The sequence below is a fragment of the Phoenix dactylifera genome, chromosome 2 (genome assembly GCF_009389715.1).
Source record: "Phoenix dactylifera cultivar Barhee BC4 chromosome 2, palm_55x_up_171113_PBpolish2nd_filt_p, whole genome shotgun sequence".
NCBI classification, from domain to species: domain Eukaryota; kingdom Viridiplantae; phylum Streptophyta; class Magnoliopsida; order Arecales; family Arecaceae; genus Phoenix; species Phoenix dactylifera.
The window spans coordinates 11,432,200-11,459,773 of NC_052393.1; the positions used below are offsets into that span (position 1 = coordinate 11,432,200).

The window sequence follows — 27,574 nt, forward strand, 5'->3', positions numbered from 1 at the left end:
TAATTCTAGTTATTTAAATTAAAATTTGACTATTAATTATTTTAACTTTTTTTTTTTGTTTATTTATAATATCATGATAAGATTGTCTTGCATACTTGTTGGAAGAGTTTTCTATAAGTATGCAGCAATTGCCGCAATCCCAACTCGCGATGTCGGATCCGGGGCGTAACAACCATAGAAGCAAAAATAAAGTTTTGCACGACTGCCAGAATAATGAGCTATAAGAACAGACATTAAAAAAACGAAAACGAAAAAAGACAATCATTAGCAGGAGACATGCAGATCAAAATGACACTATTACATGCATATGAGATTCAAGCCTCCTATCCGATAGTACACTTACATGATAATTACATCATAGGGCAGAGTTGGGAAAACTGACACATCTTGCCTCCAATTCTCCTTTTCTTTTAACAATTTCCCCAGTAAAAGTGCATAAGAGATAATAACTTGCTGCCGACATGATGCTCATTAGCGTATGGGGAAAAAGAACAGCACCTTGCTCTCAAGCTTCCTGCTTCAGAGCAGATCAGCATGATTAGCTACCCAATTTCTGGCATGGAGTATGAAAGGAGCTAAAACATGGTGTTGTCTCTAGCGTTGTCCACGAGCAGATGCTTTAAATACTTGACCTTTCTTCTGCATCTTCTGGGTGATGCCAGATTTTGTCGACTTCGCATTTGATCCATTTCTGGCACTCTGGGTCTCTTTTCTTTTCATTTTGGTGAGGCTAGGCCTGTAAAGAATCACTGTCCGCCCAATCTGACCAACAACAACTGATCCAGTTGCAGTTTCAAGTTGTTTTACCACATCGTTTAGCTCTCCTGGGCAGCTTCCGTGCACTTTGAGCTGCTTGCATCGTAAGGACAAGTAGTGAGCCGCTTGCTGTAAGTTGTCGAGCAGAAACATAGAAGTTATACAAGCACATTTTTAATGTGCATATGAAGAACAATACAAGGAATAGCATGCAGGTTCACAGGTAATGTTTTGCATGAGCATAGACGCACAATATTTGGAAAATGGAAATTGAACGGGTCACCGTAAATATGGATGACTTGGTCATAAAATCAGATGTATTTTAGGTTGGTTTCGGATTTAACCTAGACCTAGCTCAGGGTGGGGAGGAGTGAGGAGAGAGGGGGACAAAAAGAGTAAGCCCAACTCGGACTTTCATGCACAATTCTCCTCTAGTCCTGCTCGCTTTGAAGCACATAGATGGAAAACCAATAGAGAGGTAAGATCTACAAACAAACACTGGATTTATGGGATAAAGTCATGTCGTGTACATTTACTGTAAGTGTAATAGATTATGCTGAAAGCATATATTGTGAGGGCTTGTTAACCCTTCATAGGACCAATATTGCAAGATTAACATCAAAATTTTAGACATATGTGCATTTTTAATTCATTGCCTGGAGTACGAAGATTATTAGCGGAACTGATAGAGAGAGGGATAGAGAGAGTAGTAGTAGCAGTAATCAGAAAGAATCTAGTGCCTGAGTATGCTATTACACTACATGGCATGTCATATATGTATGTTAATTTAAACTATTAACTAAATGTAGACAGGAAAAAAAGAGATGCAGGAGCTAAGGTGAAATATACTGCAATTAAGTTAATGAACTATGCATATAACCATCTAAGAACACCATATTCTCTATGAAAGCTGTTCAACATGACAAACCGTGTTTAAGTAAGATCACATCCTGTACCTATCTTCTCTATTCTTGATTATCGTCTTCAGTATGTATATATATGGTATCAAACACCACTGTTCTGCACCCTACCAGTTGCCATCAGGAAGTTGCTACACATTATTGACCATGGAGGGAAACCTTAATGGACGTTTTATTCTTGTAAGTAAAGTTTTAGCAATACAGCTTCATAGATATAAGAGGGAAAAGTTTTGAGGAACAATGCACGAATTTATCTCATTTGTGAATACTCCACTGACAATGGCAAGAAATCGATCTCAAATTGATCAGCATTTTTGTGGAACCTCAAACTAAAAGGTTTAAGATCAAAATCCTTTGACAAAGTTTTTACTCATAAATTAGAGGTGGATCAACATCAAATATGGACACATGGACCACACAAGATTAGTGCTCACCAATTTTACAGAGAGGAGAAGAACTCACCTCCTCAATCTAGACTACAGAATGCCCATTTCAAAGTATATGCTGCCTGGCTCTGACAATGACACACTAAGGCTGATTGTAGCTAAAAGCTTCCCCACTGCACGCACATTAATAAAACCTGACCTCATTAAACGATCTCTCTAACCAAGGTATATAACCACTTCATTGTAATGTACCTGAACAGATTGACTACCAACTACTTGTTCATTAGAAGAAAATGTTTAGTAAAGAATTAAATATGAAAATGTTTGTCAATTCTTGTAGGCACAATTGAATGGCATATGCAACATGCCCCTTGCTCCCAAACAGGATACCCACAATTAACCCACCTAATTTAAATATTTAAAAGAAATAAGTTGTTTATGAAGTCACTTTAGGTTTTGCCACAAGATGTGTAAATGGCCTTAGTATCCCAGGTCCCAACAAGTCTTAACTCGGAGTCTCCAGGACGTAGATCTAAATGACACTTGAAAAACAAAAGATTAAAAAGAAAATTTGTCAAGCGGAAAATTTGACATTGTCCCTTACCCATCTCAAATAGAGAAATGGTGATACAAAACATTTCATGATTTACTCCAATTCATCGAACCAAGACATAAAACTTTTTCTTAATGTCCTTACTGAGAAATTCATTTTTAAACCAGACCAAATCAAAGATGTCATTTTGTATTACAACATTATCCAGCCAATGAGCATGCTAAAATCCTTTCTCTCATCAAAACTTTTATGGTTAGTCCATAGTTATAATTGAATACAAAGTCAAAAAACCAAAATTGGACAATGTTCTTATTCTCTTCAGTTTACCAGCCTAATTTTCTTGAGACAGAAGGAGGAGACCACCCACACTATAATGGCCAAGGTCTATATTTTTGAGGATTCACCCCCAATGAATTGAACCCTGAAACTTTGGTAGCTCAACGGAGGGGTGTGAAAGTTTGGTTGCTAAGCAGAATGGTGTGCGCATTGGGGCAAGCCCCAATTCACTTGCACCAGCCTTTTTAAAAGCCATCCATTATTTCTTCAAAATTAAATACAAGTCATAGATTTGGCAATGTAAAAAATATGAATAAACATAAGCTTTTATTATGGATTATTAGCCTATGGACTTCATTTTACAAAATCATTTTAAAGTATTTGGTCCTGTGAGCAAGCAATTACTGCCTTAAAGGCCCTATGAAAAAAATAGATCCTGTTGAAGGGAAGCATTCTGGATTTTATAATCTTACCACAGAGGATTTCATTTTACATCTATCAAGTTATCCCCATAAAGACCTTTCACGATTTCATTTTACATCTATCAAGTTATCCCTATAAAGACCTTTCACGATAAGTTGGATGTGCAAATAGTGTATGATAGCATTAATTTGCATGTTATTTGAGTGTCTTGCATCATCTCTACTGTGCACCATTTGAATCCATCTGATGAACAGTTCTTGTCTCCATTTTCTGAGCTGTTGTCCCATTCTTCATTTTATTCAAGGATTCTAGTAAAGCAAATCCTCAACTGATCCTTTAATCCTCTTCCCCCAAGTCTTTTCATCCAAACTCAAAAACTTTTCAGGTTACTGCAATTGATGGAAACCCAAGCAACCATTTCAATGATCATCTCCTCCATGGTGATGATTCCCTAATCTGATCAATACTCCTACTTGCTCAGCTCTTTGTATTCACTACCAAACACTGGATGCCTGCATTCGTGAAAACTGAGAAATCTTCTTTTACCTCGAATTTAAAACATAGCTCAACAACAAGGCATAAATGTTAAGATTAGATTAAGGCAAAAGCACTTTTACTAGAAATAGTTTGTGTCATTACATGTCTGGTGGAATGATCCCATTAGAGTGCTTTGCTCACTTTTCCAAGTCTTCCTCTGCTAAATTTTGCTACTCGGAAGGACAAGGCATCATCACAAGCATGAAGCATGTAGGATTCTGAGAAACCTTTAATCTCATTCATACAAAACTACCAAGTTCAATCCACATCTTAAACATATCATTACTGACTCAGAAAAGTAAGGGGGCTTTCCATAAAATGCGACCTCATACCAACTACAGAACACCTCAGTTGGAAATCTACAACAACAATATCCGGACGAGCTTGGTAGAAGTTTAAACCAAATCCTCTAGGTCTGCCAAACTAATATCAAATGGAAAGACATTTGGTATAACTTATTTTCCTGATAAGTATAATTTGACTAATAACTATGAGAAATTTAAACATAAGACAAAATTCCACCAGCATGTTTTATTATAACCTCCAAACTAAATTCATGCCCAATAAGAGGCAAGAAATAGAAACATCAAACTGGTCAGTTGCTGCACTCCTTTACATAGACATGACCGGATGACCATCTTCAGTACAACCTGATACCTCTTCTAGTTTGAAAACATATGGATAATCATCAATTGCAAGCCTGAGTGCAATTATAGCTACATAAGTCCACTATATTTAACCCACTCATGCATAGCTGTTACAGGTCCAACTAGAAAACCCTACCGAATAATACGACCTATTAACAAGTAGATTTGCAAAAATCAACAGGTCATAGGAATCCCTGTTAAATACTTATCGTCCTGCCTAAATAACCGAATATTGACATAGAAAAATTATAATAAGTATGTGAAAGCATGACCCCGGAGGAGTTGACAGTGAAAGTCACATTCACGAATTTATCAATCGAATATAATTTTATGGAAATATTAATCACCAATTTGATTTCTTTCTCCATCCTTGATATTCTAACACGTAGATGAAAAACCGAGACAGCCCACGAAGCTCCGATCCTATTGCCAGTTATTTACTGAAAAAAAGAAACACATTTTTCTTTTTTTCTTTCCCGAGTTACCAGATGAACAAAAGAAATTCCATATCCCCGAAACTTAGGACATAAATCTCGGAACTTTAAGAGTAAAAGTGGAAAAAGGAACGATTTTACTGGGAGGATGGAAGGAAAAGAACCTTGAGGAGCTCATTGGCCTCGAGAGTCTCGATGAAGGAGGCAGCAACCGAGGGGTTGACACCGGCCTTGCCAACCTGCTGGCATTTGAGCTTCTTCCCGAGGTTGTGGGCGTACGAAGCCAGCTCTTTCTTCTCCTTCACGCTCAGCTTCGGGGACGGGTAGCTCGGCAGCGAGGCACTGCCCGGTGGTTCCGTTCCTTCGCTTCTTTCGTTGTCGGAGAGCACGGTTTTTTCCTCTACCTCGTCGCCCGCTACCACGTCCGAGACGGAGAGCTCGAATTCTTCATCGCATAGCTCGTGAGAAAGGGTACGAAGAGGGGGAGAGGGGATGGGGGTGGAGATGGTGGGGAAGAGACGATGGGAGCGGGAGAGCAGGAGGGTGGGACGAGAAAGAGGAAGCGAAGGAGAAGGGGAGAGGAGGAAGGAGGAGAGGGTTTTAGGGAGAGAGGACAGGAGGGAGGAGGGGGGACGGGGGAGATGGAGGCGAACGAGGCCATTTGATTGCTGGGATGATGATGATTGCAATGGTGGTTTTAAGCTGGACCGGGAAAAGAGAGCTATCCATCTCAATTTGTTATATATAATCTATATAAATTCACTTATTGAGTATAAAAGGGCGTTTGGTCTAGTGGTATGATTCTCGCTTCGGGTGCGAGAGGTCGCGAGTTCGATTCTCGCAACGCCCCTATTATTTCTTGCGATTCTTCTATTTTTTTAATCTTCTACTACTATTTTTTTATCTTCTGCTACTACTGTTTGCACAATCTGAATCCTAGCACATTATTTACTGTAAATGCACAAAGCAAAGAGTTAGTTAAAAAAAACATAGCCAATAAAATTTGGTTCACATCCTATTTGCCCCAAAATACTGAAGATATTAAACCATAACGAAGCCTCGATACTTGGTCTATATCTTGCAACTCTTCCACTTCTTTTTCTTCTTCATCATCTTCTGCTACTATTATTTGCACTAGCACATATTTCTCATATATGCACAAAGTAGTGAGTTAGTTAAGAAAAAAGCATAGCCAATAAAATTTGGTTCAGCTAGTCTGCCCTCTCATCATTCAACGAGAGGATTTGTGTTCAGTTTTCCATGGTGACAACAAAAATTACATTTCTTAGTATTTACGAAAAAAAGATCCTGGGTGGTGAACCTGATCCATAAATTGGTATTAGAGCAATTAATTCTAGACAACATCTTTAATCAACATGCCAAGAATCCCAAATTGATAATTGAATTTAGTGCAACTGAATACAATTTTACTCCCCATCCATATCTTGAGTATTATCAAAAAATAAGATTTTGGTTCCATAGCTGACTAATCATCCTATCCTGTCAACATCATCCACACACATGAACATTAGTATTGGTCAAAGTAGGATGAGTCAAAGGAAAATCATACCATTCTTGATACTTTCACTATTATTGAACTCTAAATGATTTCTCATAATTACACGCCTGGTATCTCCCTTTCCAACCCTCCAAATTTTTCCTCTTTATAATTTACCCTCTCATGGTTGAGTAATGTGTTCACATAAATAGCACTTGGTCATCCAAAAATTCCCTCTAGGTTTGGCCTTTAAGAGTTTTACATGATGTTAGAATCACAAGAGTTAGATTGGGTCAAGTTAGATTGTGCCACATTAATCAAATTTGAGAGAAGCTGTACACTCTGTATTTTAAGACAAGGGAATGGTTTGAAATATATTTTTTATTGAATTCATATTTGTCAGATTGAGACATCAATCATTTATCAATTTCAATAAATACATCTTACATGATTTAACAAGACTAAAGATATAATTATATAAACAATTTATACAAAATATAAATATGAGTTAAAAATATAAATATAAATCATTTATTTATTATATATCAGGTTTGGTTGGATTAAGTTGGATTAGATTTATTTCGACTTATGTTAGGCTCAGGTTCAACTCCAATTAGGATCAATCCTAACCAACCCTACTCAATCCAATGAACCAATTGTGGAGTTAAGTTCAACCCAAGTTGTCACACAACACGGTAGCAAGAGATTAGCGATGGAGAACACAAAAACCCTAGAAGTCAAACAAGATTACAAGCTCGGATTTCCCCAGTGGAAATGTTATGGTAGCAATTGGCCTTGGATTATAATGGTATTAACACAATTAAACAAAATGGACTCTGAGTTTACCATGCTACATTATGTATGAAAATATTCAAACAAAAGTGATCAGCTCAAGCTCAGTCACATACCACTCATTACAACAATGTGGCAACGCACGATAATGACTCTAGTGCCGCAAATATTTCTGTGGCAATCGACATGGACAAAATGAATACAGGCTGAAGGCCCTCGGCAACAAGGAACTCACGGAGCTATATGCAACTTCATATGTCACTTCAATTTATTTTAGCATACCAAAACAACTTACACCTATTTCTTGGCCTTTTTGCAGCTTATGTCATCCAACAAAAAACAGCTTAACCTAGCCAGATTCATTTTAAATAAGCTGCCCAAACACCTTTATCGATCATTTTCTTAAAAATGCCAAACCAGTTCTTATAGCTTCAGGCTGTGGAATCGAGCCTACCTATATCACCAACCCAAAACTAGTCTGGATTGATTGATCATAAACAACATTGCCTCCTTCATAGTTTGGTTAACAATGCAAAAAGAAGTACAAGACGGCAATCCTTCATCACTAAACAAAATGGACCATCTTTAGAGGAACAGAGACTCCAAACTGAAGGAAGAGAAAAGAAGAAAATGAAAAAAAAAAAAAGAAAGATGCAGTTTCAAGGTTTGAAACGTAGGCACCTGCGAACACAGAGAGCTTGATAGAAGCTTCTCTATGAAACCCATATTCTCCCATGCCTGGCTAAAAAATTTGAGCAATTTTACTTGCAGGCACACGTTCACGTCTTTCAATGTATTCATAAGGGAACCAACCAGCTTTTCCTTTGCTTTCACCTTCTGCCCAACCATTACCAGACACCTGTGAATGATCACGAGTAAATCAGATTTGTTACAGCAATTCTACAAACATAGCTTAACAGAGTATCCCAATTTACGTAGCAAGCATGTAGAAGGATAAATTCAAAAGTCCTGAGATCATCCACTTTAATGTTCCATGTATTTGCAATGACTGATGACACTTCACATTCTTGAACTAAATAAAACACCATTTTTTTCTGAAGCACAAGCTAATATCCTACCTTGCAATTGATTCATCAGGAATTATAGCTTCGAGGATTTAGGAACTGTAATACATAGAATAGATGCTCATAAATTTGGATAGAAATATGAGAATATGGCATTATCTACTAATATACAAAAGAGAACTTACATTAGATAAACTTCAGCAGTATACAGAAAAATCCTGTAAGCAATGTAAACTGTACAATGAATAAACGGTAAAATAGAATTTTCCAATAATATGATTGGCTGACTCATGCAGGTCTGTTTTGTTTACTCTTCTAGATTTTGGGGAGCAACAAACACCAGATGGTACCCTCTGGCTGGGGAAGGGGCTGTAAAAAACGAGTTGAGAAAAGTTATAGCACTTTAGAATAGCTCATTTGGCCTTATGTTAGAAAGTACAACAGCTAGGGCTACTTTCTTGCTTAGGCTCCAGATGGAAATATTAAATAGAGAGCGAATCCACAATTGGTCTTCAGAAAATGAAACAAAGGATATAGAAGTACTGCAAATGTAATTTGGTGGGCATTTCAAACAAAAGAGATAGTTGCATCTACATTATGTGGAGACTGGTCCATATTTGTTTACAGGTGCATGTTAAATGTTAGACCCTTCTGATTCCTGAGAATTTTTTATTTCAATGAAATATGGATTTCAACTATATACGGCCAACATGCCGAAAACCAACCCTTGACAATGGGTCCTAGACAAGCAAGCCAGCTGGTTCATTTGGAGTCCATGAGTTGCTTAGGATGGCACACACTAAAGCACAAGACTGTGGGACTACATTGAGACTTACAAAGCAGTCAATTTGATACATTACAGTACATTTTAATTGGAAGGGTGGGCTTCAGACATGTCTGATTCCTGAGAATTTTTTCTTGCAATGCAGATATAGGTTTCTGCTACATATGGCCAACATGCCTAAAACCAACCTTTGACAACAGGTCACATAGAGCTAAGCTAGCAGGTTCATTTGGAGTCCTTCAGTTGCTTAGCAGATAGGGTACACTAAAGCACAAGAATAAGGGATTATATTGAAACTTAAGCAGCAGCAAAATTTCGATATGTCACATTCTTCTTTGAAAGGAAGGAAGATTCCATAGAATTTTTTTCTTGCAATGCAGATAGGGATTTCGACTATATATGGCCAGCATGCCCAAAACCAACCTTTGACAATGGGTCATAAACAAGTAAGCTAGCAAGTTCATAAGGAGTCCATAAGCTGCTTAGCAGATAGGGTACACTAAAGCACAACAGTGTGAGATTGTATTGAGACTTAAGAAGTCGACTTCAATACGTTATATTCTCTGTTGGAAGGAAGGATGGAATGATGGATGAATGGAAGCATGAATGTAGCTGCAACAGTAATATTGACAAATAATTTTCATTATGGCTATCATATCACTATCATAATAGTCATCATGCATATATTGTTACTGAAAACATGATGTGCATGGAACAAAAGAGGAAAGGCAAAACTGTTAAAAAGAGCTGTTTCAATCACTCGAATAACAAAACCATTTTTTCTCTAGGTCCATATTCTCTCTCTCTATTACAAGAATTCGAGCCCTCATAACAAAAAGTGTTTGTTGCAGCTTTCAATAACATCTCAATTGTTTTCCTGATTTGCATGTAACACTTCACATATCGCAATGAAATATTTTGCTTAATATTCTCTAACAGGATATGATGAAAGTACGAAATTGTCATCGTATAGCAAGCATTACAAGTAGGGTATAAATACCTTTCTTACAACAACATAGTCACCGACCGATAAGTTAAGCTCCACATCTGTCTCAGCCTGATATGAATGTATAACCTGCAGAGCAAAGGACAAAAAACACATAAATTATATAAACTATGACAAGATAGAAATAATCCAACATTTTTTATCATAGAAAAGCTACAGTTTAATTACCTCTGCTAAAAAGTATTCCACGGTTTCAGTTGATCCATCAACTGTAGGGGCAGGAAACACTCCATTGGCTTCTTCATATGATGGAGGTGGTGGCATAGAGTTTTCCATGACTGGATTTGGAGATGCTTCAATTCTTTGACGCTCTGATACCATCTGTGAAATTATTAAGTTAACAATGTAATAAATTTATATATTGCATTTTCAAATATTTTCAATTAAAATTTTATTGCTTTGAGCAAACAGAAATGTCATTATTGCATACATCTCCTTCAAGTTGATCAAGGATTTGCAGGATTCTCTGATGGAAGGTTCGCTCTGACTCAACCTCCAATGCATAAAGGAAAATTATTAGTGAAGTTCCATGCCTACCATACTTATTTCATCAAAAGAAACATCATACAAAAAATTTGTCAGTAGAATATGCAGAATAAAGATAATACCATTGCAATAAGCCTCTGCAAAGTCAACCTTTGTTGTTGGGCTTCAACAGCAGTCATTGCTGCAACAGCTTCCTTACCGAACACTGCCATATTTGACTTTAACTCTTCCAGCTTAGCCTCAGCAGATTCTAGCCTTGATATATTATCAATATTGCTGGGGGTTTCTCTTACTTTCATTTGACGCTTTGAAACTTCAATAACCTGTGATAGGATTTAAAATAGATATTCTCACAAAGATTACTGCAGGATTTAACAATTTATGGTGTGATGAAAATTTAAATAGCTGGAATCTTTCTAATTTGGACGTTACAACAAGGACAAAGCGGTGGATAACAGCTGAGATGGTAAAGGCATGTTGAATGAAGATTCGGGGCCCCACAAGTGCATCAAAAGGCAGCCAGTCAAGTGCCTAAGTATGGCCTTCAGCCATGCCATATAGAAGGCCTAGCCACTACGTGACCCTATGACAGTTTCACAAGCAATATGCATAGGCCTTGGTGGCCCAAATAGATCAGGTCGGCCAAAGTTATAATCACTCTCTCGTGGTAGCAACTACATCAGACAGTACATAGTGTCAGCCTCCTATGGAGGCTATCCATAGTCAGCCACCCCCCACCCCCCCCACCCTCTTTTCATCTCATTGGTGCCCTAACACCGAGGTCACTAATGCCCTCAGGCAAGCTCGTTTGTCAATATTCGACATTAGTGCATAAAAATTGGAGGTATAATTTGTCATATAATCGTTACTAGTTAGCAACATCATGCACCACTAAAATATATCCTTGAAAAAAAAAATTAAACATAAATGGATGGAGACAAATTTGTACAGCCTACTTATTAAGATAACACTTGCTCGCCATAGACATGGTCACACCAATAATCTTCAACTTAGGGTATCCAATCGGTTCAGCAATCCCAATCTAATACATCAGACTCACTTCTAAAATTGAACCAGCCTTAGTGAATGAATTGTAAAAACCATGTAACAATCTTTTTATAAATACAGAGACCAAATTAACGCAACCAAAGAGACAGCCATCAAGATGCTATCATTAGGTTTTTAACATAATTAATTTTACATTACACGGCTCTAAGGCACTAAGTTTTCTGTATTTTTCAAAAGCATCAATTGCCTGCCATCAGCATACACAATTGATTCGACCAACTTGGATGAATAGCAGACATGAAGATTTAATCAAGATACTTTACAAGCTAGAGTATTATTTAGAGGTGACCAAGACAATAATTTGATAAGGAAACAACTATCAAAAGCAACTTCAAAGAACTTTTCCATGGTAAACTCAGCGAGTAAGAAAGGCAATAGGATCAATTTAGAATACCATTAGAATGGTAATAAAGCAGTTTCATATAATACCTGAGCTTCAGCTTCTTGACGAATTCTGTCATATCTCTGGGCAAGGTGTCGAGCATCCTCCAAAGGAGCACCAATTACCATTGCTCTTAATGGCTCTGCAACCTGGGCAGACAAGGTTTCAGAATGCTAGATGAATTACTGGCGATAGAATAATATTAGCAAAGCACAAATAGCATGAGAAAGGAATGAACTAGTACTTTCATGCAAAAGTATTTCACAAATCCTTCCAAGATAATACAAAAATACCAATCTGTTACAGAATTGGATGAAGATAAATGATATAATCATACAACTCTATAATCCTTTAGAAACGATACAAAATGCTGATATCTATACAGAATTTGATGAATGACACAACCATATAACTCTAATATATTACAGTGTCATGAATGCAACTCTAATATGAACCAACTAAAAGTTTAGATCATGAATGCAAGGATTTCAAATAATACCATATAGGAAATGCCACATCACATGTTATTGCATAAGAACCCAATAGTAAGGCAATTAAATGTCAGTATGTAACTCCCAAACTCCAGCTCCCTTTTTTCTAAGAAAATTGGAAAGCAATGGATAATATGGTAGGAATAAGAATGTGCACAGATCTAGACTATCCTTAAGTTCTCTAATCACCTGGTGTAAAACTGTCTGCATGGTAATGTAAAAGTTACGTCGTCATCTGCTCATCTAACAAATGTAATCACTATCTTCATATGTTCGAGATCAAAATAAACAGCTTTTTCTTTCACTCACAAGGACACCTTTCTGTCAAAGGTGAGAGATTTCCCAATGGTTTGTCTAGATGCAATTGATTTTAATGTACTTGAAGAGACCATCAACTATGGTGCAGGGAAAGGATCTCTATTAACAAGCCTACTCAGCCATATTTGTCAAAAATACAGGAAGCCCAAAAGCCAAATGCTATCAACCTTTCAACGTAAAGCAATTCCACTGTCATGAGCCAGACCAGCCCTTGTCGTTATTTCCAAAAATCCTAAATTTCTTTTCTTTTGTTTGTTAAATCTCGGTAGGAGTCAAATGCATATTAAGGTTTCAATAAATTGTTCAGTTTTTCTGGAAACAAATAAAAGTAAACAATTAATCTTTATCTGGTTAGGGTCAGACCGGTATCTGGTGTAAGGTTTAATAAATAATTTTATATAACAAATTTATCGCATTTATGGGCAGATTATTTGTCGCGTTTATCTAATTAAATTAATTGATTCTTCATGCAATAAAAATATCCATTCTAAAATCAGTTATTTTATTTCTTCCTCTTCTTCTTCTGCATTCTTCCTTTTATCTTCTTTGCCCTTCTTAAACTTATTGGATGCCTACAAAAGCCTTTCTGATCACAAGTAGCGCGTTGAAAGCAAAGAGTCAAGACTCATAGAAGCGGAATCTTACTCTTGGGCAGAAAGTGGATAGCTAGCTTGATGCCATCAAGAATATTTCCTAGGTGACATCTGAGATAAATCAAGATAGCAATTTTCCCAGGACAACGACCACTATTATGGAGGAAAATCTATCCTTGAAAAGCCTATTTCAAAACCTAAAAAATAGAATAAATCATGTGCCTATTCCCAGGTTGAAAGTATTGATATTATTCCCAATTACTTAACGCACTATTAGATGGAAATGTTGATCATATGGATGGACATGCAAAGACAGTATAGGGGTTATAACATAGGCCTTGGGTGTCCACATACAGATTTGAGTTATGGACTCTAGATCTATAATACATACAATGAAATGTTGGTATATGAAGCATTAAGACAGATGCTTGCAATTTTCAAAGGAAGATGGGTTGGAACTTCCCACCAAAGATCAGCAGAGATCTAGTGGAAATATATATGTGGATAGTAAACTTCGGAAAAGTGACAGTATCACAAAAGCCATATAGCATTGAAAGGACCCATTAAAATTCAGTCTAATGAGCTGCACAGGTTGCCCGTGTGTTGACCATGATGAAAATAAATATCAAAAATCAAGGTTCATGCAAGTGGCTAGAAAGTGTTTGTTAAATTTACAGCCAATCATTAAGTTAAGCACATGACTTAATAGCCAATAAACTGTCAAGATGTGCAAATTGGCCATGAGAGTGGGAAAATGGTCCTAGAAATATTAGAAATTCTCTTGTTAATAGATATTAGCTGCATTCATGTGAAAGAAGGCAAGTGCTTTGGGGGCATAGACATGGGAACCGGATTCTGGCACATGTTTGACAGGCAGAAACAGCAAGAGCGTGAAATCATGTTTTGTCAAACAACAAATATCTTCAGTTCAAATGTACAGTTCTAATTAAAAAAGAAAAGAAGACAATTTATTTGATCATTGTTTTTCCCTTGATTATTGAATTTTCAATGTCTTTAACATGCTTTACAAGTTAAGCGGTCTGATCCTTTACAAATTACAATATAACTAATTTCAAAAATTTAAAAATTTGCGAAGCCAGCACATGACAACTGGGGCTTCTTGTTGTGTTGGTGAAATCATGACACCATATAATATATAGCATAATTTTCAATCTTGATTACACAATTTTGTCCAAACCTCACCTAGTGGTTCAACCATTCTTTTATGTGGATGAAGTATTATGGAAATGATCCATGTCAGGCCTATCAACAGTTTGCAACAAAAGTCCAAGATAGGCCTTTTTGTTGTTTTCCAGGTTTGATTATGAGTAAATATTTTGTCCTTGCAAAGCACACACTCTGAAGAGCTGCTACACTGTGAGCTTCATATCTGTACTATCACCACATATTTATACTAAGAAACCAAGCATCTCTCCTCCAGATATGAGCACTACACTCCCCATGACTAAAGCTACTGTCATCTTTAATAAATACTCTTCACTCAGTTCAATTCTTATTCTGAAGGAGAGAAACAAAAGAAGTGCACCTCTCAAAAGCGGGAACATGTTTATAGCAAGTCACAATATAATATAAATGTTTCTAGAGAAATCAAAGATATCCATTCTTCTTCTCAGGTGCATCATACATGCCCAACACTAGTGAACAATTTAACTAAGTAGCTGAGCTACTTCTGGGATCATCTGGTTTACAGTTAGGTTTCAGCAAATGCTCCCATCGCTATGCACACTTCACCAGTTCTTAGCTATGCTATCCATTCTTTCACTTCAAATTTGGTCTATTCTAGCGATGCCACTAATTGTCAATAACTATTCTGCCTCCCTTCGAGATTCTCATTCTTAGAAAGCAAAATGCTAAGCAGCAAATCATGAGTGTCCATGGGGCAACAACCATTAAGATTATGCAGCTTCCACTTTGTGATAAAGTGGCAGTTAACAAATACATAATTATGATATGTTAAGCTTAAAATCATTAACTTGTAGGAATATAAAAGACTCGATCGAAAAGGAGATTTGTTGCCTTAAACTGTATATGAAGGATTGCTATTATATTGAAGTTAGCTTGTACCACAATTACAGAAGCTTGTTAGCTTCTTGGAAAAGAATATTGTGGTTAAGATCCTCTATAAGCACAAATAATTTTTTCAGATAGAGGACTGGCGGTCCAGATTTAGAGACAACGTCTTTAAAGAGATTACTAAGAAAAGTACCAAGTGAAGATATTGCATCTACATTGGCGCAGCTAGAATTTGGTTTCTGGATAAGGAAGTTGCACAATCAACAGATTTTTTTGGAGGGATCAGCATATTTTTGTTCAGAGAATGATTTTAAGAGGGTAAAGTCTAAAGAGGAATAGTATTTTGCTCATAGAATAGTTTACTGGACAAGTCATTCAGAATAGATGAAACAAAAGCAGAGATAGTTGAAGTGATTATAAGAAGAGAAGACAGAAGTATCCACAGTTTAATATAATAACCTAATGCAAATGAGGTAAGCTTAAGGTATTTTTCATTTATAATATGAAGTTAAACTCACAAAGGAACAAGCATGATGTCATCATAGAGAGATTACAGATTGTACTTTAGCACAACAACAAAGATGATGCTATAAGAGGAAACTATATTCTAAGAGAGAAGAAAAGAACCTCCATAGCAAACTTCCTATAGAAGGATAAAACAAAATATGCTGATAAAATATATAAGACATAAGTTAAAATTGTCTAATAATAGCATAATAAGATGGCTTGAGTGCCGCACAAGTTGTATAATTCAGTTTATGCAAATGGATTGCAAAACATCCATTCTCATGAGGAAGATAAAAGTAAAATGGAAGTATCTGAATTCTGATTGGAGATAGACGAGTACAAGTTTCTCACATTCAATACCCTTTCAATTCCTCAGGCAAATGTTCAGAGAATGGATGAATCTAGAGGGATAGGGAATGATTGTCAGACCTGGGTTCCAAGGGCTTTTAAAAGATTCCCGCGCTCTTTTTCTATTTGAGAACGAGCCCTTGAATAACTTAAAGCAGCTTTTGATAGAGTATTGCCACTTGTGCAAGTGTTTTCAACACCATATTTTCTACTATCGTCAGACAACTTATTACCTGCAAAATACGATTTTCAGTAGAAAGATGACCAGAAGTAAAAAGTATTGGGTAAAAGATTGCCAAATATAAATTTAAATAAAAAGATGGCAAGTTGTGGGGAAAAATCCCACCAAATTCACAAGCATACCTATCTCGACTTGTTTAGATCCAGTGATGATGTAACCTTCCACACCACGAACAATGTCCCTTTGAAAATGCTGAAAACATATGATTGAAGTATTTTCACATAATCTAGATCAAAAAGAAAGAAAGAAAAGGCATTCACAGAAAATAACTGCAACAAAACAAACCAACAGAAACTAAAAAGATGCTAACCTTGGCTGCACGGGTTGATATGTAAAGCTTTTCTAACTTTTGATGTTGCTGAAGTTCTGTCTCATCTGCAATTACACCATCAGAACTTCCATATCCACCAGCACCAAATTGCTTGAGAACAGCCTGTAAATTAAGTCAAAATGACCTTGATGTTACTCAGAATCATAACTATGAAGTATGAACCATTGTGGCAATTCTGAAAGTCCATGGATAGGCAGCCTCTCTGTGGGTAAGATAGAAAGGGGATGCATGTCTTTGGTTTGGCTTTCTATTTACAAAATAGGCCTCGATATGGTTTCCCATCTGATAAACTTGTGGCAATTGGAGGAAATCCTTAGGTTGGGAGTTTCTCCAGCTCGTTTGTATGCTTCAAGAGAAAAAAAATTATTTAAAATAAGATGAAATGGTAGATGATTTCATATTTGTTCCTTAATGTGCAAAAAATTGACTGGAAAGGAAATCTATAAGGTGGAAATAAGAGACAACAGCAGTCTTTTGTTGTAATATAAAAGTCACTGTAGGATGAAGTCAAAGGTCTTTATAGCCAGGAGTTCTATGGAGATAAGGTCCATAGGTCTCTTAGCCAAATGAGGTTATTCCACTATCATAACAACAAGAAAAGAACACAAACACCCTATTCTCATAGCTGTGACACTTCTACATAACCTTGATTTTATATTAATTTTTACAAGTCCATGTTTGTGACAAACACGTGAAGGAAACCTCCCACAGGGGACAGGACTGCTTATCAAAAGGTATCAAGAGATGAAGCACCCAAGACCTGATGGCATTCACCTCTTTCCCCAGCACAGTCATGGCTATCAGCAAGCATGTTTTAACATTGTTTTAAAGAAATACCCAAGGCAAACTGATCTCCAACAATTTTGTCAAAATTAATAAAGTTATATCAATAGGAAAATTTTCACTATCTGTTTTTTAGGTTTCAGAACCATTAGGTCCATTGTTCATTGCTCAGTTCTGTTTAATCATTTGAGAAGTGTGCTCAATAAAATAACTAATCAGAGTGCTTCCTATGAAAGCAGAAACCTTAATAGTTTTTCAGCTATTCACTTGTTGATAAGTATGACAAACTACAAATATGAGTGCTTCCTATGAAAACAGAAACCTTAATAGTTTTTCAGTTATACACTTGTTGATAAGTATGACAAACTCCGGATATGAGAAAAGAAGTAGAATTGTTTGCAGATATAATTTCAATAAGGTTTAAGGCAGAGCTCTTTGAGGTTCTAAGATTGAAGTTTTGAAGAACATTTGTCCTGCACTTTTTGTGCCATGGACTCTATGACCAACCTGAAGTCGGTCCTTTGTTCCTTTCAATTGCTAAAATCAATTAATTGGTGACTGGTCTATCTTGGGTAGCATTAACGTTACTGTTGTGGAGTTTTGGATCTAAGTTCAAAGAAATACGGGTGTAAGCTGGAAAAAGCATAGCAAAGAACTCCACTGCCGGTAGGTTCGAGAAAAACAGCCCTTTTTGAAAAGTGAATTTCCCCTATCAGTTGGCAATTCAATTCTTACAAAGACTATCCTTTCATTTGTTCCAAAGTTCCACCATAGTCATATCGACACTAGTTTTCCAGGAGTGTCTAAAAATTTGAACTTGTGAGGCAAAGTTCCTTTAAGGGAATGAAAAATCTGATGCTGAAGCTTTCCCTTTTGACAAATGGAAACTAGTTTGACTCAAAAGGCTCTAAAAAGGCTAGGATCAAGTTTCATGGGGGATATGAAAGCTGCAATTCTCATGGGTTTGGCCCCTAGGTAAAAAAATACATACAACTTAGGGGAACAATCATTCCTACCAAAGTTTGCCGTACTAGTTAGAACCGTACCATATAGAGCATACCGTACCATACCAGACTACCAGTACTGAACCAATATGTTGTACCATATCGTACCGATACTCGGAACACCGAACCTTATGGTACAGTACCACATACCAACACTGCAATAGGATAGTACGAGTACGGGTCCGATAACAATGAACTTTGATTCATACCAAGTACCACAACAACAGAAAGAACATTAACCACACGGAATATGGCATGAAACATACACTGTTGGTATTCATAAAGGATTCCATTTTGAAGTGGGTCTGTTGCTAATTGGTTGGCCTCTATGTTGGATCTTGGATTTGACATTCTCTATTGGAAGATTTGGTGCAGAGCAAATTTTTTGGCTTATATTGAGTTTTCCTATTTCAGTTTAAGCTGTCTTAGAAGTCTAGTGGCAGCTTCGATGTTTTAGTTTTATTTTTTGTAAACTAACATTTTTATTTTTGGGGGTGGGGGGAGGGGGTTGATTTGTAGGGCTATCACGAGGGTGAATTTGCCCTCCTACTTTGAGTTATTAGCATTAAAAATCACAATTTACTTATAGTTCAGTTTAGGAAAACTCTATAGTCATTAAGATTAAGATTTTGAAAGGTTTAGATGTCCATCCACAGGGGGTTCCATATGGATCTAACTTTTGCAGATATTTTACTTTTCTGTTGGGTTCTTTCCTCTGTTAAAGGCTTCTTCTAATAAAGCTATAACTATATAGTAGCAAAGACCTTTACTTTTGTCCGATTCTATGTTTTGCACTTTTAAAGGTACAACAAATAAACAAAAACCTATATTGACACCCACTACAAATCTTGAATTTGATGCAACAACGATGGCAGCGACTTCTAATCACAAGGCATAATTCTTGTAGCTCTAAGTTAGATGTATATATTTTTGGTGGTGCAAATTGACAAATCAATCCTGTGTTCTATCCTATCTTTTTTTTTGGAATTCTTCTTAAGTTCTTAATCAATAGCAAACTAATCTTACCATCATAATTTAGCCCTCCCACACGTCATCCATCACAATGGGTTTGCCTGTCCTTCATTTCTTTCAGAATCAGTATCATACAAGGATTCTCTATTATGTGACATTGTCTAAAGATCATGCATATTCTGGTAGCAAAGCTTGGCTGTAAGATCAAAAGGTGATAGTGTGAACACATAAAACCTCATATTCCAAGGCCGGAAAGATCATGTTGAGGCCAACACAAAATAAGGAGCTTTAATGGGGAAAAAACTAAACCCAAAAAGAAAGTTTCTTGGTTCTTTTATACACAATGATGACCAAGAGCCAAAAAAAAAAGATGGCATGCATGTTGTAGTTTACAAAGTACAAAGGATTGCCGTAATGAAGGAAAGCAAGCAAGAATTAAAGTTGGACTATCCAAAAGAAGATGTAAAGTTATGCAAGAAATGATACCACATGAAGAAGACATCATTTGGTAGAAGAGAAGTTAAAAAATCGAAGTGGATATGGACAAGAAAAAAATGAAGTTAACACCATCAAAGATACTATGGTAGTGCAAGATAAAGGAAAAGGAAACCAATAATTGTTTCACCATATGATAAAGTTGTCCTTAACAAAGTCTATACATGGATGATGAGATTTTTCAAGATGCATATAAAAGTAAAGGAATCAAAAATGCTAAAAAGCCAGCATTTCAAGTTGAACCCACCCTAGCGGCTGTGGTGTTAAATTTTGAAAATTCATGACACCTACCCATCACAGGAGTCATAGTACCCTGATTGTAGTTTTAATAAATTCATAGGTTAATTCCAAATAGTAAAAATTGACAACACATATATCATCAATTCGGTGGCAATGTGCATGCTGTAAAATCCATGATAGACAAGAAAGTGAACCAAATTCTAAAGAAGGAAGATTGCATCATGAAGACCCTAAAACCAGGATAAGTTCTTGTACAGGAGGTTCTTTTATTTCACTTGAGTTTTTCTTTGTACAAGTTAAGGTATCACGTAGATACTTTTCTAATTTTTCTTGTAATTCTACCATACATGTTCAAATAAGATCCTATCAAAAGCAGGATTCTTCCCTAAACAGGATCCCAAGTGAGTCAAAAATTGGTGCAACGTCTTCTTTGATTGCAAAGATGCCAAAATTTGCACATATTTAAATCTATTTTTCTGGTATGTTTTACTTATATGCCTTACTTGTAAATTTCAGGGTCATTTTGAAGACTTATATGCCTTGTAAATTTCAGGTCGTAACTTGATCTATTCCAAATAACACAGGTAAGAAGCTAAAACGACAAAGGAACAAGCAGCAAACTGATTATGAGCAGAGGGAAGTGAATGTCAAATGAACCGACCATCAAAGGGAAGCACCGCAACAATATCAATTGCGAGGTGCCGTCAAATCCACATTTCCCTCAGGTTTGAACAAAACACAAACAGTAGAAATCGACTCCCCAAGACCAACAAAGGGCAAGCATTAATCAGCGAGAATTACAATCATAGTTATAATTAGAAACAAGAATCTGTGAAAGAAATAAATCTATCAAGCTCCCACCCGGCCCAAGATACATCAAAATAACCAAATCCCAATCACGCTTGAACTAAACATCGAGAAATGGTTCAACAACTGCCCTAGATGCATCAAATCCGTTCGGAAAAAACCAAATCGGAAGAAAAACCGGGGAGAAATCAGTCTGATATCGAAGCCCAAAATACACCCAATCTCCGACCAGATAGATGCATCAATAAACGAAAAGAAGGGGGAATGGGAGAGAAAACGAGAGGGCACCTGCTGCTGCCTCGCCACCTGTTCCCGGAGCCACGTGGCCTGCTTTCTTATCGCCTCCATTCCCGGACGGCGCGAGCGATCGCCGGACGCCAACCAAGAACCTGGCGGGCCGGCGTGTGGGCGGAGCTTCGGAGAAAAGCCAAATCGAGAGGAAGGAAAAGAGCGATAGTAAAGGGATCAAGAGATCTGAAAAGTTATATATCAAGAATGAGAAGGATCTCTATGTTGTTTGGTGGAGTAGCTGGAGAACCCTTCAAAGGTATCTCCGAGTTGTATAATTTTCGGTAGTTCTTCAGGTAGGAGCTCTACTTTTTATACGAGTGCTTCAGACAAGATATTAACAACGTTGTTTTCTTCATTCTTCTGGGGCACTGAGAGGGAATAAAACAGGGCCCGAATTTGACGAATGAATGGCCCAGTCCATGTAATATTTGATGACTAATTGTGCACTAACGCCACGCAATGGGCCGGCGACGTTGTGATTGGGCCACGTAGACTCTCTTATTTATATGCATAATTTTATTTTATGCACGTGCAAGCCTAAACGTGGCTCCTACATAGAACATGATTTGAAAAGGTCTAACAGTTGGGTCGACAAAGCAGCAAATCTGGAGACAAACCCGGGGTTCAAAGACCCCCTTCTCAACTAGCAAGTTGGGCTGTCCAGGTAGGGCTGGAAATGGGTCCAGATCGGCCCGAGACCTGCCGGGACTAGTTGACTTAGATCAGGCTTGGGCCAAACATTGTGACCCAAAGCCTGAGCTCGCACTCCAGCCTGATGCTGGCCCGACTTCATTGTTAGGATCTTGTCCTTCAGGCTTCGCATGAGCATTTTAGGTCCAGTAGTCCAATTCAGGTTGGTTTTGAATCTTTTGATAGCAGGACAAGTCTTCATACTGGATGACTATAACATCTGCTTAAGTTAGATATCTGTGGCATTGTTCACTTCGAGCTAGGCTAAGCTGGGCTATTGGGCTTATCAATTGTTGGCCCAAGATTGTCCCAATGTTTAACCGGTCTAAACGTTTGAAACCAAGCTCAGCCCAGCCCTTAGATCCAAATCACCTTACAGCACGGGCTTGGTTGAGGGTTGAGTGTGTATTCCTAAATATTCATATAGATGGGCCAGTTTGATGGCTAAACTAGATAGGCCAGGTCGGGAACAGCCAAACTTAGGGCCTTGACGGGCACATTACAAAGACCCAGCCCAGAAAACCCTTTGAACATTATATATAGATGAGCTATAACTGCCCCTCAATTGGCGGGATTGTGATCGTGCTTTTAATGGCCCTTAACTACTATAATACACCTAAATTGGAGACACGTGGCTTATATAGAAAGAGGTTGATGCTTGTTATCGAGTAAGGCAGAAGTGTGCTTTAACTACTCTTTAACAGTCTCCGCATTGTGCACATAGCTGATCTTAATCACATTGATCATACGATAACAGTCGTTCCGCTTGGAATGAGCTATAACCGCCCCTCAATTGGCAGGATTGTGATCGTGCTTTTAATGGCCCTTAACTGCTATGAATACACCTAAATTGGAGACACGTGGCTTATTACTATTGGTTTGTCAATCCACTCCAATTGGCTTGATTGTTCAAGTCAGTACTTCGGCCAATACCGAAGTCAACAATTTGGTCGACTGCCACGGTTAGTATCTCGACCGACTGCTAAATCTGGCAGCTCAGTTTATGCGCTTCGATCAATCATTAAGATCAGGTTGACGAATATATACCATATCGTCTCTTTCTACTTGAACTTCTTCCCTCTCATGCTCCAACCTACCTTGCTCCAACAACATGCTCTTACTTCTCCAGTAAAGTGTCCATGTTCGAATAAGCCATCCATGTGAGGTGACCATATCTTATGAGGATAGATCCGGCCATATATGATTTAGTCGGTCCTCCAACAAGGTTTTCAGCAACTCTCTTCCTCTACCCTCCTTGTTCTCTCCCTTCTTACTCTTTCTCTATATGCTCCCTACAATTCTTTCACTCTCCCTCTTGTCTCTCTCTCTCTCTTCCCCGCTCTCCCTCATCTTCTCTACCCTATCCCTCTCCCTTACCTTCTCTCTGATCTCTTCATTCTCTCGCTCTCTCTCCCCTCCTCTATGCTCTCTATCTTCTCTATCTCTCCCTTTAGCTCTCTCCCTCCCAACTCTCTCCGCTCTCATATTCTCTCTTCCCACCATTCTCGTCCGACCCCTGCAGATCTCTCCACTTTCTCTTTCTCTCTCCTCCATCTCTGCCTCTTGGACAAACATCTCGCAGTTTCAAGATTTGAGTCAAGGTATTACTCAAGAAGTCAAAGCAATTCCATTAAATAACCAAACGCAGCATCTGCATTAAATCAAACAAACACTTGCATCTACAAATACAATATTTTAGATCCAGATATGTTTAGAAATGTAGGCATGGAATACGAAAAATCAAAACAGCCTCTGCTTATACAATATATTTCATGGTATCTTCTACAAAGTTTGCTGTTACAAGTTGGAGACTGCATGGTCTCAACTATCTGATTGCCAACGAACAAGGAGGTACCCACCATATCCAGTAATATCTTTTTATATAAATAATAAACACAAAAGAAAAAGGGCAAAGTTTGCATTTGTTTCCTTTTTAGAAATTCTATCGTGCCAATCACGTCATCTCATCCCGATTATTTTTTTATGTGAAAATGGTAACATCATCAGCAAACTAAGAAAGAAGACAATATGCATTGAATCTAATGCATGAAGATTTGGGAACATGTCCTTCCATAAAAAGAGTGAACATAAAACAAGAGGCGGACAAGGAAGCAAGGATGGGTCGAAACTTTGTGCCTTTCAGAAAGTATTTAGTTCATGAAATAATTTTTTCTCACTATATATTTAGTTGATCATTGAAAAAATATTACTTGTTAAAATATAATATATTTGGTTGAACATCTCTTTTTTGAAAAAAAATTTATATAAAATATCTGCTATTCCCTCAATAAAAAGAAAAATCTTACTTCATTTTATCCAAAAAAAAATTAAGGGCATTTTAACTAAAAAATTACTCTAATTTTCAGCCAATAGAATTGAACTTTTTCATATTTCATATAGTTTTTTCTTTTCCATAAAATATGAAAATTTATTTTATAAGAAAATTATTTTTCTACCTTTTTTAAAAAAAAACTTCAACCAAATAAATACAGATAGATTTTTTTATTTTTTTATTGACCATATTTTTCTTTCTTCTCTTCCCACGAACCAAATAAATCTTAAGTAACAACAGAAACGAAATGATGAGAGACTATGTTCCGTCATTATTTAAGCAAATTCTTACAAAAAAACATCATTTATGTTTAAAATTCGAAAGTGCACGATTGCTCATGTGCATCAGTTCATGGCATTGAATCACCGAACAAGTCCTGATCCTTCTTAAGGAGCGATCTGCCCTTCCTAATGCATTTACCATGACATGGATATCTATAAACGCTACCCGACTCCAACTCAATGCAAATTGCACCCGATGGCTTTCCCAAGTATATGATATAAATTTTATACTGCTATCCCTTACATTTTTTAAAATTTATTAGTTATACTTTGAAGTTACTCTGTTTGTAAATAATTTTGAAGATGTAAGGTTAATTAAGCAGCTTCCTAAATAATAGTACCTGTTTGAGAGTTGAGACTCAGATCCAGTCCTAATCCATACTCATCCAAATTGGATCTAATCACTACCTGACACGATCACTACTGGATCGGCCAAATCAACTCGGTCCAATTGTTAGGTGGGCAGAGAACAGATTCAGATGTAAATCGAATATCCTAACAGTTTTGATTTAATTTGGGAGACACCTAGATCTTGTCAGACCTGATTTTCCCCCTAGGATCTATGTTCCGTTTCTTCAATTTGATGATGGAGCGGAATTCTATTGTTTTGATAAAATAGCTCTGCGCTATTAATGTAATGGTTGCAAACTTATAAGCCCATATAAACTTTGACAATCTTTGAAAGACGAATTTTCTTACATTCAAGCTGCAACTTTACTAAAAATAGCTCTATAAAAAACTATGATAACATTATAGAACTCATTTGGTTTATGAAAAAAAAAATTCCTCACTAAAATATTTCTTTTGGAAAGCTGATACCTGAAAAAGTGACTTTTACATATTTGGTTAATCATAAAAAAGTAGCACGTTGCAGAATGGCTAATGTTTGATGAAACATTCTTAAGAAAATTATGTAAAATATTTATTATGCTCTTAATAAAGAAAAAGAACTTATCTCAATTCTATCTAAAGATTTAAATACACTTTTTAGGAAAAAAAAATTATCCTAATTTTCAGCATGTGGGAATTAAACTTTTCCATCTCATTTCTGTAGAAAAGTTATTTTTCTATCTCTCTTCTTTAAAAATTTCAACTAAATATAAGGTATCTCTCTATTTGTTCATTGACCCTACTTTCGTGCCAAACGAGTCTACAGTAATATGCAAGGTGGAGCCTAGCTTGCTGAAAAAATCTCCAGAGATATGCATCATAGATGTAGGATTAAAGACCATACAGTATAATTCTTATTTTTCAAACATTTATAAAATTAAACTCTCTTTCAATGATACTGTAGAATACCAACTGCCCTGGTCTCCTCAACTGTAGACCATTAGGTAATTCTTCTGCAGCTATCGCACTCCTTCGTCCATAAGACTATAAGCATCAACGAGGTGTCTCTCTCAGGAGAAATAAAAATAGAGAAAAAAGGCGGAGACTTTTGACCCTTCCCTCGTTGGGTCATTGGGTGCCCCCACGGTTTAAACATGCAGCCTATGGATCAATGCCTTCCCCAATTTCTATATGTACACTTTTTTTTTTTTCATATATACAATGGTAACTCACAGTGTGAGCATCCGTACGAACGTGTGTTTAGTCCAACATCAGTTATTTACTGCATAAATATTGGATACTTACATAGGATCAAAAAATCCAAATAATATCTTCCAGCTGGCCATTTCGGGTGAGGTCCTAGGTTGTTACAAATGGTGTCAGAGTGGACCCAATCCATAACCTATGTGGACTAGGGGACACTGCAGCACGGATCCGTTAGGACTGACCACGAGCCGATCGTAATGTTCGTGATTAGATTTGAATGAATTTGAACTTTTAGCCTGACAAGGACGTCGGGATTTAAACGGAAGAAGTATGTGAGGACCCATGCGAGCGTATGTTTAGTCCTACATCGGTTATTTACTGGGTAAATCTTAAATATTTATACAGAACTAAAGAATCTAAATAATATCTTATGACTAGCTATTTTAGATGGTCCTGTTCCGTAAGAGAACGCGGAAGCAACAAGTGTGCAACCCGAAAATAACGAAGATGAGCGGCAGTGGGAAAAGTCTGACCTCTGAAATTGAAATAATGGCACGTGATGCGAATGCTTGGTGGTTGGATGGAAGGTCTTAGGGGTTGCCGACTTCGTACGCGAAAGCGCTGGATGACCGAGGAGAGCACGCCCGACATCACCTTCTGGGTATCGTACTTCAACCAATCCAGCTCTGATTTGCTTGTCGCCTCCGCATGAACAAGAATCGAAGGTATCTCAAGGAAAGAGAAGAAGAGAAGAAAAAAAAAATATTCTACACCGCCTGCATTATATGAACTTATATACTGCCAATCAACAGCAGCTCATTTCTGTACACTTTATTCATTAAGTGCTCATCTCGATATATCGTGTTAAAAATAGATGGCTGCCGTATGGTGCATACCATATAAAATATAGTTTCTACAGGGGTGTGGTGGGGCTTTCCTTAGTCAATTATAATTGATAAAGATGACTTGGCGGGGCTCTGTTTGATTATTCTATCATTGTGTGCCACATTATTGGAGGGCATTAAATGAAATTAGGTGTGGGGGATGATAAGGTTATGTTGCTAGGAGCATGGTATGGGCACCTGCACATGAGAGGATTTGATTTGCTTGTCATTTATATAAAATGGTTGTGATTATCTTAGATAAAAAATGTCATCTTGATGGAAAAGTCTTGCCTGTGATTTGCAGAGCAAAGAAATCCGCATCTATGGACAAAATTGCACTTTAAACTTAAAAAAAATAATAAAAAAAAAACCATCTTAGACCGGCCCAATGCAAAGAAGGCCTCAAAAATAAAAAAAGAAAAA

The 27,574-nt window shown here is 37.1% G+C and overlaps 2 protein-coding genes and 1 non-coding gene across 4 annotated transcripts; 1 reads left to right on the forward strand and 2 right to left on the reverse strand.

The window, feature by feature from the left end:
- Positions 1-243: 243 nt before the first annotated feature.
- On the reverse strand, positions 244-7,958 carry LOC113462233. Its single transcript, XM_039116118.1, has 3 exons — positions 7,904-7,958; positions 5,097-5,653; positions 244-885 (listed from the first exon to the last, which is right to left on the reverse strand). Exons 1-3 carry the CDS (start codon positions 7,956-7,958, stop codon positions 595-597), a joined length of 903 nt encoding a protein of 300 aa, XP_038972046.1. The 3' UTR covers positions 244-594.
- Positions 5,711-5,782, forward strand: TRNAP-CGG. The gene has a single exon. It is a non-coding gene; the product is annotated as a tRNA-Pro (tRNA).
- LOC103708484 (SH3 domain-containing protein 2-like) lies at positions 7,597-21,745 on the reverse strand. 2 transcript variants are annotated; one of them, XM_039121387.1, is made up of 11 exons: positions 21,426-21,745; positions 16,816-16,938; positions 16,628-16,697; positions 16,346-16,497; positions 12,021-12,122; positions 10,646-10,846; positions 10,468-10,530; positions 10,206-10,358; positions 10,032-10,106; positions 8,302-8,346; positions 7,953-8,081 (listed from the first exon to the last, which is right to left on the reverse strand). In XM_039121387.1, the coding sequence occupies exons 1-10, from the start codon at positions 21,483-21,485 to the stop codon at positions 8,317-8,319; spliced, it is 1,029 nt and encodes a 342-aa protein (XP_038977315.1). In that variant the 5' UTR covers positions 21,486-21,745; the 3' UTR covers positions 7,953-8,081; positions 8,302-8,316. The 2 variants fall into 2 exon arrangements, with proteins under 2 accessions (XP_008791647.1, XP_038977315.1); XM_008793425.4 differs by lacking the exon at positions 8,302-8,346 and having other exon boundaries at positions 7,597-8,081; positions 21,426-21,742.
- Between the last annotated feature and the right edge of the window lie 5,829 nt (positions 21,746-27,574).